The sequence below is a fragment of the Balaenoptera musculus genome, chromosome 4 (genome assembly GCF_009873245.2).
Source record: "Balaenoptera musculus isolate JJ_BM4_2016_0621 chromosome 4, mBalMus1.pri.v3, whole genome shotgun sequence".
In the NCBI taxonomy this organism is placed as follows: Eukaryota; Metazoa; Chordata; class Mammalia; order Artiodactyla; family Balaenopteridae; genus Balaenoptera; species Balaenoptera musculus.
In genome coordinates this window covers 131,326,817-131,340,448 of record NC_045788.1, presented here as the reverse complement: position 1 = coordinate 131,340,448, position 13,632 = coordinate 131,326,817, and the positions used below count along the sequence as shown (strand labels likewise).

Here is a 13,632-nt window from a genome sequence, read left to right as displayed (position 1 = left end):
GTAACTTTAATCATCGGGGTTCGCCTGTAATAAAAAAGAAATGGATCCACTGGGAGGAGATTATTTTATTTTATGATATACCCTAGTAATGAAGAAATTATCCTTTCGTACCTCTATCCCCCAAATATATGTATTAATTCTCCTTTCCCTCACAAATGATGTTAAAGGAACTTATTTTGGTGGGAGTTGGGGTCCCCAAGACCACCCCTGGGTTTTTTGGTTCACTAAGAGGACCCACTGGACTCAGCTTATTCATGACCACGGTTTATTACAGCAAAACTATACAAAATAGCATCAGTAAAAGGGAGAGGCACATGGGGTGAAGAGCGAAGAAACCAGGTACAAGCTTCCAGAGTCCTCTCCAGTCACACAGAAGTCCATAATTCCCCCAGCAACAAGCTGTGACAATGCGTGTGAACTGTTGTCTGGTAGGAAGTTTGTTAGTGACTCAGTGCCCAGGATTTTTATTGAGAGGCTGGTCATGCAGGCACCCTCTGCCCAGCATATACCAAAATTCCAGCCTCCCAGGAGGAAAGCAGGTGTTCAGCACAAACCACGTTGTTTGTACAGATTTTAGACACAATGAGCTACATTAGGGTGTTGGGAACCCTCCCAGAATCCCAGTTCCCAGATGCCAGCCAGGAGCCAAACTGATAAGCAGGCCTTTCAAAGAATAGCAGTCAGGCTTGCTCTGTTAAGGCTTTCCTATTGTCTACATTCTGGTGTAGTTAAGTATGTAATCCTTTCCACAGATTTAAGACTAGTCTTAGCATTACACTTTATGACTTGGATAGTAGTGAAGTTGGTGCTTAAGTGAAATACATAGGGAAACCCATATGCTGTATCAGGGCTACATCAGTCAGGAGGGCGAGCTTAGCTGAGACAATGACAGTCACCAAAGCCCAGTGGCTCCAAACAGTGAAATTCTTTCTCCTGTTCACCATGCATCCTCTGTGGGTTGGCTGGGACCCTTTCTGTATGTTGTCCTCACTCTAGGACCCAGGCCTGCAGCACCTGCCACCTGGGACATTGTCTGTCTCCTGGCAAAGGGGAAAGAGGGAAGGTGGTGATTTGGGTGCTGGCTCACTCCCAATTCACTTGTCAAAGTAGGTGACTGGAGTGGGGGGATGGGTAGGTGGGCAGAAGAGTGTAGTCCTACTATGTACTGGAAAAAAGGAAAACTAGAAGACCTGGTGGAAAGATATAAAGGTCACTGCATATGCTCGCTTACTGCGTATTTCTCTCTGAATTAACTTATTAGGCTTTTTAACATTTCAAAGTCTTCAAACCCTTTAGTGGGCAGCAGCATCTTCAGTATCCCTGCCGAAGCCTCTCCCGCAGGCAGCGAGTTCACCTCTCAGAGCACTCACTGGAGTGCTTTGGCTTAATGAAGAGAACCTAATTTCCAACCCCTGGCCACTTGCCGTTACACCCTCACGCTGTTTACTTCTTGACCTTAAAACTAAAGACAGCATGAGGCCAGAGGACATTTTTGATGGCAAGGGATAAATGTGTCTGAAGGCTTATTATGCAGCGGAAGCATGACCTCAGTAATTAAAGCAGTAATTGGTAGCAGTGCTACAAATAAGCATCTGGGTCCTCCAAACTGAAATGTACCATATCCGTTCCTCTTTTGTCTTTGGTTTAGTTCATTTCTCTTGAGTAAGGGGAAAATGTAGCAAGAAGCAAGACAGGGCTGAATTTCTGAGCTCTTGGAATCAAATGCTAAGGTGGACTGGTTTGGGGGACTTCCCTGGTGGTCCAGTGTTTAAGACTCTGCCCTTCCACTGCAGGGGGCGCGGGTTCCATCGCTGGTGGGGGAACTAAGGTCCCATGTGCCGTGCAGCGCAGCCAAAGAAAAAAAAAAAAGATGGATTGGTTTTGGGACTCCGAAATAGAAACTGGGCATAGAACCGCTATATTTTTTATACTTTTTTTTTTTTATTAAAGTGGCTGAAGTACTCACAGAACCTGTTTACATTTCCATGCTGAAGCTGTTACAGGGCATCAGACATCAACCCAGAGGGTACTGTTGGCCGTGCTTCTCACATGACCTGACATAAAGAAGCAGGGGTTTGGGGGTTCTGTTTTCATTTCTGATCTGTCATGGAGCACCCCTGCTTTTGTAAACTACAAAATCCCTTGCTTAGAGGTTGTGGCAGTGTCAGACGCTGAGGTTCGCAGTGCTGTAGTCTTGCTTTCTGTCCTTACATCGCTGTCAGTTGCAGCCTATCTGTAGTGGTTCCTGGACTTCACCTTGGAAAGCCGCCACGCATGGCTAATAACCTTAGGTAAAATCATTTATTCTCAGTGCCCAGTTCGATGTTGGCAGAAGGCGTTCCCACAAGTAGCTAAAGAGTCCCCGAGTCCTAAGAAGACCTGGTTGTCTCTGACCTCAGAATCTCCCAAGGATTCTAAATTCAGCCCACCTCTCTCTGACATTAGCACCTAAGTGCAGCTTCCTGCTATACATCAATTTCAGTATATGTAAGTTACTAGCACACATCAGCACACATACAAGATCTAACTATAAACCAGATGCTGCTTTCTATTGTAGAATGCTTTAGGGAGGAAATTATGACTTAATAATTCCACTGACTAAACAAATGGAAAGATTTAACACTTGCCTAATTTCTCTCTCTTGCCCCTCCCTCTACCTCAGCCCTCAGGACTCTCTCAGACTTGTTGTTGAAGTTAGTTCAAATAGTTTTGTAATAGACTAAGCATGATCCCCTAGGCTGCCTTGAAGTGGATGAATGCATCATTTCAGCAACTGAGTATTCCTTCTTCTCTGGGGATTGGTTAGACTATTAGACTTTTGGTCTTGTGTCCCCTCTATGTCAGAGATGTCTGCACTTTTCTCACTTTCTCTCTTTCACTGTATCCTGGACTCTGGTTTTGAGTACTTCTATTTTGTTTACTTTGTTGTCCTGATTTTTCTTTGGTCATGAATTTCAGTATGAGGAAACTTCTGGTTATTCAACGTATGAGTCTGTCTTCTTCGTTTCTTCACTTAGTTTTAATCACTTCCTTCATTCTCAAGATCATATGCCATTCATGGTGCCTCCTGGTCTTTGTAACTCTTAAGCCTTCTGATGGGTGGATATATTGGGTTTATATTGAATAACTCCCTCTGTCTTCTGTTGGCAGTCATTTTGGACCATATTACATTGGTCTGCTGGGAATTACATTGCTGCTATCCTATTTAAAAGAAAAAAATATGCTGACTTGAGCGGCTGACATCAAAAAGTCTACAAATAACAAATTTTGGCGAGGATGTGGAGAAAAGGGAACCTTTCTACACTGTTGGTGGGAACGTAAATTAGTGCAGCCTCTATGGAAAACAGTATAGAGGTTCCTTAAAGAAACTAAAAATAGAACTACCATATGATCCAGCACTCCCGCTCCTGGATCTATATCCGGAAAAAACGAAAACTCTTAATTCAAAAAGATGCATGCACCCCAAAGTTCATAGCAGCACTATTTACAATAGCCTGGACATGGATACAGTGGAATGTTATTCAGCCAGAGAAAAGAATGGAATATTGCCATTTGTAGCAATATGGATGTGCCTAGAGAATATTATTTCACAGCTTAGCGAAATAAGTCAGAGAAAGACGAATACTATATGATATCACATATGGAATCTAAAAAATAATACAAATGAGTACAGATTTGTTACTGTAGGAGATGGTTATAATCCCCACCTTCCCTCCAGTGTGCAGATAGATTATTGGCATCTTGAAATGCAGGCTGCTCCTTGGGACTCTTGACATCCTTAGTGGTAAGGAAGGAAGGCAGCAAATGAATACCCATCTCCACTGACTTTGGTTTAAGGTGACTTGCAGTAGGCTCTCAACACATCACCTCTCCTGACAATGTGTTCATTTTATTTTTAATAGAATAAAATTTGAATTAAAAATATAATAAAAAAAAAAATTTGGTCTCAGAACTTTATAAAATGGTAGCATTTTAGAAAGGAAATGCCTGTATTTTAATGAATTCTATTCATCCTCTCCCTGATGTAGTCCTTGATTCTGTATCTATTCTAACAGATAAAAGAAAAAGAAAATCTCTGCTGCGATGCAGATAAATACGCCTGTGTTAAGGCTAATGTCATTTAAGTGGCTCGTGTCTAAAATTATTTTTATTTCAGTGGGACTTCTTGAAGAGTAATCTGAAAGTTAGAAGTTGCTGTGAGAATGGAATTTAAAAATAAGAGAATAAAATAAAGACTTTGGAAAGTCCTCAGGGGGTGGGCTCGTATAGTTCCCTATCCGAGGGAGTTTCGCTACCCTAGTGGGTGATGGCATTTGGCAGTTTTGCCTACGTGTGGGTACCTATTTCCTGGTCCTGTGAATGATACAAAAAAAACATGTGTTCATTATGACATGAACTGAGAAGTCTCAGTGAATCCCTGGGCCCCAGTCTTTTAATTAATTATTCTATTTTGTTGTTAGTTGCCTGCTTATTTTTTGAAACCACTGTTTTTTCCTTTGTCTAAGCCTTATTTTTCTCCCAGAGCTGAAATCATTCATGTTATATCTTTACAATTGTATTAATTTCCATTGCCCTTTTAAGGTTATCTACCAAAGTATTTTATCCTGAGGGAAAGTCGGTGTTGGTTGTGGACATTGCATTGATTGATCAGAAAGAGTTTTACATGAGACTGTCTAGAAACAGAGGTGACCAAGGCTTGTAGCCATAGGATTGGGAGCACTTAGAACCTCAGGGCCTTGTTCTGCCTTATTTTCCGAAGGATGTAGCAAAACCCAAGATTAATTAACTAATGGGCTTTGAGCTCTGGAAGCCTAGACAGGTATAAGATAATCTTATGATCAAACACTAGGAGAATGTGCAGTCCATCAGTTTCAATATGAAGAAGGATTTCTAAAGTTTGTTGCTACTTCTCCCTGTTTGCAGAATTTTACTAATTAAAGCAGTGTCCACACAGCAATATATATGGATGAACACACATCATACAGTTGTTCTGTTGACATGTCCTAGGACATAGATTTGCTGAAAAAAGTCAAGGGGACCCAGATGAGATAAGCTGATTGTTTCTGTTTTGTGCCATGGAGGGAACTGTGAAAAAAAAAGCAAAACTATGGCATTTATTAGCAAGCAGAGTAAAACAAAATCATTTTCTTCCATTTGAGTTGATAGGTAGGTTGTATGAAGATAGACGTACCTGGTAATATTAATTTTTACAGTGACTTCTTTTAGAGTGATCTAAACATACATTTTTCTGCTTTGTGAAACAATATGAACAAGGAAAAACTATAACCCCAAGCAGTGAACATAGCTAGTTCACAGCAGATTCTTCTTATTGTTCTCTCAACACTCAGAAGTTGTGAGCCTTACCTGGCTGTCTCTGATTCCTAGGCTTTTCACTTTCTTCTGTGGAAGAAGATGGTGTTCGAAGGCTCTACGTGAATAGTGTAAAGGAAACTGGCTTAGCTTCCAAGAAAGGTAAGTTACTAAGTGTCTTGTCTTGACTTGTCTGTCTTCATTTCCCTTTTGGGTTTCTCTAGTTGGTGGATGAGAAGGATATGCCCAAAGGTTCACCCCTGAAGAGTATTTAAATGTTGTCTCATCGAAAACTCTTCCAGGGAATACGAGTATTATTTCCATCAGCTCAATTGTGCAAGGAATGTTGCCTTCTTGGATTTTAAATCTGATTTTGGGCCCATCTCCATGGGGTTGATGGGAAATTCCCTTCTAATCAGAAGTGGTTGTCCTTCCCTACCATCTGGGATGGAATGGAGGTCCCAGGGATCTTCTTGAAGCAGATTATTCGGGAAGACCCCTCTGTGCTTTGGTCTGCACTGGTTGAAGCTGACACTGGCCTTTGCCTGAGCTTGCAAAGCTCCTTCATGTTCTGTTGCTGCCATTCATAGAGGAATCTTTGTAGAAGTTGAGAACCTAGGGGTTCAGGATCCTGACTTCCTGCCCTCCTTAGAGAGCTCTTCTCTGCTACACCCTACCTGCAGCCCTACAAGGGCTCATAGTGTTGTCTGTCTAGGCTACTTGTGGAACCCCAGCTCTCCATACTTTTTCTACTCTGAGAGAATCATTTCAACCTAGATTTTTTGCTTCCTACGTTAGTTTCCTAGGGCTGCAGTAGCAAATTACCACAAACTGAGTGATTCAGAACAATAGAATGTATTCTCACACAGAGGCCTTTCAAACTTCTGGCCTCCTGATGTTTTCTCATCAGGAGGCCAGAAGTTTGAAATCAAGGTATTGGCAGGGTTGTTTCCTTCTGGAGCCTCTGCAGGAAGAATCTGTTTCACGGTTCTTTCTAGATTCTGCTGGCTGCTAGTAACCCATGGCATCCTTGGCTTGTAGCTGCATCACTCTAATTTCTGCCTCTGTCCTCACATGGCCCTCTTTCCTGTGTGTCTCTCTGTCTTTACATGGCCTTCTTATAAGAACACCAGGCATTGGATTTAGGACCCACCCTACTCTGGTATGACTTCATCCTGACTTAATTACATCTGCAAAGACCCTATTTCCAAATAACGTCACGTTCTGGGTGGACATGACTTTTGGGGGGAACGTTCTCAAGTCACCATACTCACTGTAAATGCATTGGGCAGGTAGGTAGGGCTTAAAATCCACCTTCATTTCATTCTTCTTGCTATGGAATTTTTAGCTTCATCCAGGCAGTGGCAAAATAATGCCCACTGAATATAAAAGTCCAACATGTCTTGGTCAGTTACACTTGGATGTGATACCTGTATCTGTTCTGCTAGAGGACGGTGGAGCAGCTGGGAGAAGATGGAATGCCTGCCTACCTTTCCCACCTCCTCCCATGTTCTGGGGCAGCTTAGTTCTGGCTGTTCATGGCTTACAAACTCCCTGTGCAGCTTACTTTGCCCTGTGCTGTCAGCACCGGAGAAGTGCTGCCCACAGACTTGGCTCTGCACAGAGATGGCAAAGATGTGCCCAATCGGAAACAAAGTTCAAGTAATTTATCTACTGCTAACGGCCATGGACAAGGATTTTCCTTCATTTTCCTTCCATATTTTCGAGGCCAAAGGCAGGCCGGAGGCCAGAGTTTGACGCATTCAAAGCGTATCTCAGCTAAGAGCAGAGGTGACGGGGCTTATTCCCCTTTAAACCCCAATCTGATTTTTATCTCTTTCAGCACGAGTGTGCCGGTTGGTGTGCGGGGGTGGGGAAATACGCTGCCCTGGTTTTAGTCACATCCTGTTTTAGTCCTTTGAATCCAGGAACACTGGTGTTAGATAAAAACAAACGGTCGTCTGCTGCAACTCCCTTGCCCCATATAGCACTGTTCTCTGCAGATGCAAGAGTGATGCCCACTTGTCCACCTGGGTGGCAAACTATTCCCAGTATCCGGCCTGCAGAGGGCTGTGTCGGGAGAGGTACTTGAGGTATTTGATGTTAAACGTAACCGCTATGTGAAGACTTCCCGATAAGGAGAGCTCCCTGTGGACCATACGGCCTCTTTGTGGACGTCTCTGATTATAAAACATCCTTCTCCCTCAGCTTCCGTTCACTCTTTGCCTCCTCGTTTATAGCCAGCCATTGGTGTTCATGATGTGCTTCATGTTACAACTGCTAAGTCTTTTCCACATTTGACACTTCCAGATCTTTCAACAATTCATTAGAATGTAGAATACACCTCTGGTCATTGCCCTCTGGACACTATCCAGATGCTAGTTCTGCTAGAGGACGGTCCAGATTTTAGTGTTTCTTAAAATGACCAGAATGTGGTGCAACCAAGGGGCGTCTGGTGGCACGCAGCCTAAATTAGATCTGAATATTCTGTTTGCATTAATTGAACCTACACTTTATTTATTTTTCTTAGCCACTTGGGCTTTTGGCCTGTGATGGGCTGATGGGTAATTCCCATATTCCTGCTTTCTCTTGCCTACCTCTTGCTCTGTGTTGGATCTCACGTTGGCTGTACTTGTAGAACTGACTTCTGGAGCCAAACTGTGTTTACACTTATCTCTGTTCATCTTGGGCCTGTTTGGCCCATTGTTCTGCTCTTGGAATCATCTGAGGTTGGGATCAGGCATCTTCTTTGCTGTCATCTAAGTGTCTTCCAGATGGCTCCACAGGACACAGAGAAAGCTCTGTGCTGTATTTTTCTAGACAGATAGATTAGATGCTTCACAACTTCTGCCGTGGGTGGTGGGGATCATTTTTGAGTAGGCTCAAAAATTCCAAAAAAAGTTTTCCTCTTTGTTCTACCAAATATTAATCATGAGAGTTAATGTCTTGAATATCTTCCACATGCCAAGTGCTGTGCAAAGAGTTTTATGTGGATTATTTTGTTGAATCTCATTTAATCCATGCCCCTCTTTACATATGAGGAAACTGAGGCTGGGAGAGATTCAGTAACATGCCCACGGGCACAGAGCTGTTATACAGTGGGGTTGTGACAGAAGGACCCTGACAAGGTACTTCATTGCCCACCACTGCTGGGCCCCCTGCTCTCACTTATTAAAACTGAGACTAGCGCACTCAGGTAGGCCCTGTATTAGTTTCCTAGGGTTGCCATAACAAACTACCACAAATTGGGTGGCTTAAGAAACAGAACTGGATAAAACTAAAAGCTGGTTCTTTGAGAAGATAAACAAAATTGATAATCCATTAGCCAGACTCATCAAGAAAAAAAGGGAGAAGACTCATATCAATAGAATTAGAAATGAAAAAGAAGTAACAACTGACACTGCAGAAATACAAAGGATCATGAGAGACTGCTATAAGCAGCTATATGCCAGTAAAATGGACAACCTGGAAGAAATGGACACATTCTTAGAAAAGCACAACCTTCCAAGACTGAACCAGGAAGAAATAGAATATATAAACAGACCAATCATAAGCACTGAAATTGAGACTGTGATTAAAAATCTTCCAACAAACTAAAGCCCAGGACCAGATGGCTTCATAGGCGAATTCTATCAAACATTTAGAGAAGAGCTAACACCTATCCTTCTAAAACTCTTCCAAAATATAACAGAGGGAGGAACACACCCCAACTCATTCTACGAGGCCACCATCACCCTGATACCTAAACCAGATAAAGATGTCACAAAGAAAGAAAACTACAGGCCAATATCATTGATGAACATAGATGCAAAAATCCTCAACAAAATACTAGCAAACAGAATCCAACAGCACATTAAAAGGATCATACACCATGATCAAGTGGGGTTTATCCCAGGAATGCAGGGATTCTTCAATATACACAAATCAGTCAATGTGATACACCATATTAACAAATTGAAGGAGAAAAACCACATGATCATCTCAGTAGATTCAGACAAAGCTTTTGACAAAATTCAACACCCATTTAGGATAAAAACTCTCCAGAAAGTAGGCATAGAGGGAACTTACATAATAAAGGCCGTACATGACAAACCCACAGCCAGCATCATTCTCAATGGTGAAAAACTGAAACCATTTCCTCTAAGATCAGGAACAAGACAAGGTTATCCACTCTCACCACCGTTATTCAACATAGTTTTGGAAGTTTTAGCCACAGCAATCAGAGAAGAAAAAGAAATAAAAGGAATCCAAATCGGAAAAGAAGAAGTAAAGCTGTCCCTGTCTGCAGATGACATGCTACTATACATAGAGAATCCTAAAGATGCTACCAGAAAACTACTAGAGCTAATCAATGAATTTGGTAAAGTAGCAGGATATAAAATTAATGCACAGAAATCTCTTGCATTCCTATACACTAATGATGAAAATCTGAAAGGGAAATTAAGGAAATATTCCCATTTACCACTGCAACAAGAAGAATAAAATACCTAGGAATAAACTTACCTAAGGAGACAAAAGATCTGTATGCAGAAAACTATAAGACACTGATGAAAGAAATTAAAGATGATACAAACAGATGGAGAGATATACCATGTTCTTGGATTGGAAGAATCAACATTGTGAAAATGACTCTACTACCCAAAGCAATCTACAGATTCAATGCAATCCCTATCAAACTACCAATGGCATTTTTCACAGAACTAGAACAAAAAACTTCACAATTTGTATGCAAACACAAAAGACTCCGAATGGCCAAAGCAATCTTGAGAAAGAAAAACGGAGCTGCAGGAATCAGGCTCCCAGACTTCAGACTCTACTACAAAGCTACAGTAAACAAGACAGTATGGTACTGGCACAAAAACAGAAATATAGATCAATGGAACAGGGTAGAAAGCCCAGAGATAAACCCACGCACATATGGTCACCTTATCTTTGATAAAGGAGGCAAGAATATACAATGGAGAAAAGACAGCCTCTTCAATAAGTGGTGCTGGGAAAACTGGACAGCTACATGTAAAAGAATGAAATTAGAACACTCCCTAAGACCAAACACAAAAATAAACTCAAAATGGATTAAAGACCTAAATGTAAGGCCAGACACTATAAAACTCTTACAGGAAAACATAGGCAGAACACTCTGTGACATACATCACAGCAGGATCCTTTTTGATCCACCTCCTAGAGAAATGGAAATAAAAACAAAAATAAACAAATGGGACTTAATGAAACTTAAAAGCTTTTGCACAGCAAAGGAAACCATAAACGACGAAAAGACAACCCTCAGAATGGGAGAAAATATTTGCAAATGAAACAACTGACAAAGGATTAATCTCCAAAATATACAAGCAGCTCATGCAGATCAATATCAAAAAAAAAAAAAAAAACAACCCAATCCAAAAATGAGCAGAAGACCTAAATAGACATTTCTCCAGAGAAGATATACAGATAGCCAACAAACACATGAAAGGATGCTCAACATCACTAATCATTAGAGAAATACAAATCAAAACTACAATGAGGTATCACCTCACACCAGTCAGAATGGCCATCAAAAAATCTACAGACAGTAAATGCTGGAGAGGGTGTGGAGAAAAGGGAACCCTCTTGTACTGTTGGTGAGAATGTAAATTGATACAGCCACTATGGAGAAGAGTATGGAGGTTCCTTCAAAAACTAAAAATAGAACTACCCTACGACCCAGCAATCCCACTACTGGGCATATACCCTGAGAAAACCATAATTCAAAAAGAGTCATGTACCACAATGTTCATTGCAGCTCTATTTACAATAGCCAGGACATGGAAGCAACCTAAGTGTCCATTGACAGATGAATGGATAAAGAAGATGTGGCACATGTATACAATGAAATATTACTCAGCCATAAAAAGAAAGGAAATTAAGTTATTTGTAGTGAGGTAGATGGACCTAGAGTCTGTCATACAGAGTGAAGTAAGTCAGAAAGAGAAAAACACATACCGTATGCTAACACATATATATGGAATCTAAAAGAACAAAAAAAAACAAAATGGCTCTGAAGAACCTAGGGGCAGGACAGGCGTAAAGATGCAGACGTAGAGAATGGACTTGAGGACACAGGGAGGGGGAAGGGTAAGCTGGGATAAAGTGAAAGAGTGGCATGGACATATATACACTACCAAATGTAAAATAGATTGCTAGTGGGAAGCAGCCGCATAGCACAGGGAGATCAGTTCGGTGCTTTGTGACCACCTAGAGGGGTGGGATAGGGAGGGTGGGAGGGAGGTGCAAGAGGGAGGGGACATGGGGATATATGTATACATATAGCTGATTCACTTTGTTATAAAGCAGAAACTAACACACCATTGTAAAGCAATTATACTCCAATAAAGATGTTAAAAAAACAACAACCAGAACTGTATTCTCCCACAGTTCTAGAGGACAGAGTCTGAAACCAAGGTGTGTGCAGGGCTGTGGTCCCTGGGAGGCTCTAGGGGAGAATCCTTTCTTGCTTCTTCCTTCATCTGGAGGCTCCAGGTGTGGCAGCACTGCTCCAATCTCATCCTCCGTCTTCACATAACTTTCTCCTCTTCTCTCTGTGTCTCTCTTTTGTGTGTCTCTTACAAGGACACTTTTCAGTGGGTTTAGGACCCATCAGATAATCCAGCATGATTTTATCTCAAGATCTTTTACTGAATTACAGCTGCAAAGATCCTGTTTCCAAATAAGCTCACATTCCCAGGTTTTGGGACATGGACATATCTTTTTAGGGTCCACCCTTCAACCCACTACACATTGTTATTCAACCAGTCACAGCAACCTAGAAATTCTTTTTTTTTATTATTATTTTATTTTTATTTATTTAGTTTTTGCCCGAGTGGCTTGCGGGATCTTAGTTCCCTGATCAGGGATTGAACCCAGGCCCTAGGCAGTGAGAGCCCAGAGTCCTAACCACTGGACCGCCAGGGAATTCCCACAAACCTATAAATTCTTTTAAAAAAACAAAAAACTTGCAGATGTTTTTAGTTTTTAAGTTGTTTCTTCTTTTTCTCCTTATTTTACCTCCTCTAATATCTAACCAAAAGAATTGTCTCCAGGAGAACACTTAAAAACCAATAATTGCCTTTCACATGTGGAAATTTCGTGTTTTCAATTCAAATGCTGTGATGCCAAAATCTTTCACCTAAAAAAATGGAATGGTTAGTCTCCCAGAATTCTGCCTCTGACATGGAGGAAAACCTTCTCATTTCTCTCCCATTGCCTCCTCACCTGCGATGTTTCTTGGAGTATTTTATGAGAGAAAATTGATTTCAAGTATTTTGGAACCCTGAGTAAAGCTGGCCGATAGGTGTGACCCGGTGAAGTTGGGAAGTGAGAACTTCTCTGCGGAATTATTTTTCTGTGGGATCAGAGTGAGAACTGCGGGTGCCTGAGGGACTCTGTGGCTTTGTGTTTGGCAGTTCATCCTTTGTCTCTGCCCTTCAGTCACTCCCTTTTTCAAGTTTGTTTTTCCACATTAGTCTAGAAAATAAGAATCAGACTCCTTTCTTCTTCTTAACTGAAGGGAAACCTTATTTCCTCTCCTGTTCTTCCCTAATCTCTCCCTTTCTCAAACTGCTGGAATGTTCTTTTAATGTCAGGTGGACCTGCCCCGGGTCAGTCCCAAGTTCTTGTTCTCCTAGGCTGGGCTGGTTCACGGCCGCTCCTCTGGGTCCCAAGCTTCGGCAACTCCCCAGCATGCTTTGCAAAAGTAGCAGAACCTTTGGGGACCTTCAAAAGGCCATTCACCCCAAGGTCCTGATGTAGTTTCAAATAAAAGGTGGGGGAGGGGAAAATACGATTGCATTTGGTTCCGTAAACTATCATCTCTCAGTGTGTTTGGAATAAGATGACCTTCAGTGGTTGTAGCCGAGGAGATGCCTGCATTTTGGTTCCGTAGAAATGATTCAGACTTTAGCTGACTGTGCACACGTGTCCGCCGTAGCACAAGAAGGCATAGAAGTTGCTGCAGTCAGGGAGCCTCTCCATCTTTTCCCCTCGAAATGCTAGGACGATAGCCAGAATTAGCATTTGCGAGGAGCAGTTGGCAGATGCTTAGAGCACATAGACTCAAGAAGGAATAAATTTGTTTAGCTGGTGTATTCAGGACAGGATAGGCATACTGTGACATCCCAGTCTAGAACCCTCCAAAACCAAAGCCCACGTGATCACCCGATGGTTCCCCTTTGCGCACTACAGCCTGTTTGCAGCAACACCTATAACAGGAGAGCTCGGTGTGCCCTTTCGAAACAGGGTGTCTAAGATGCTGTGATCTGATTTGATGCTGCAGCTGCTTTTACGCGTGTG

The 13,632-nt window shown here is 41.9% G+C and overlaps 1 protein-coding gene across 5 annotated transcripts in view; it reads left to right on the top strand.

Moving 5' to 3' along the window:
• The window catches only part of TIAM1 (TIAM Rac1 associated GEF 1), a 391,451-nt gene that overhangs the window by 320,884 nt on the left and 56,935 nt on the right, over window positions 1–13,632 (top strand). For all 5 annotated transcript variants that reach the window (XM_036850153.1, XM_036850151.1, XM_036850154.1 and 2 more), the window contains one exon: window positions 5,386–5,472. In XM_036850153.1, the coding sequence (XP_036706048.1) occupies window positions 5,386–5,472 (87 nt within the window). The remainder of the gene's footprint in view (window positions 1–5,385; window positions 5,473–13,632) is intronic.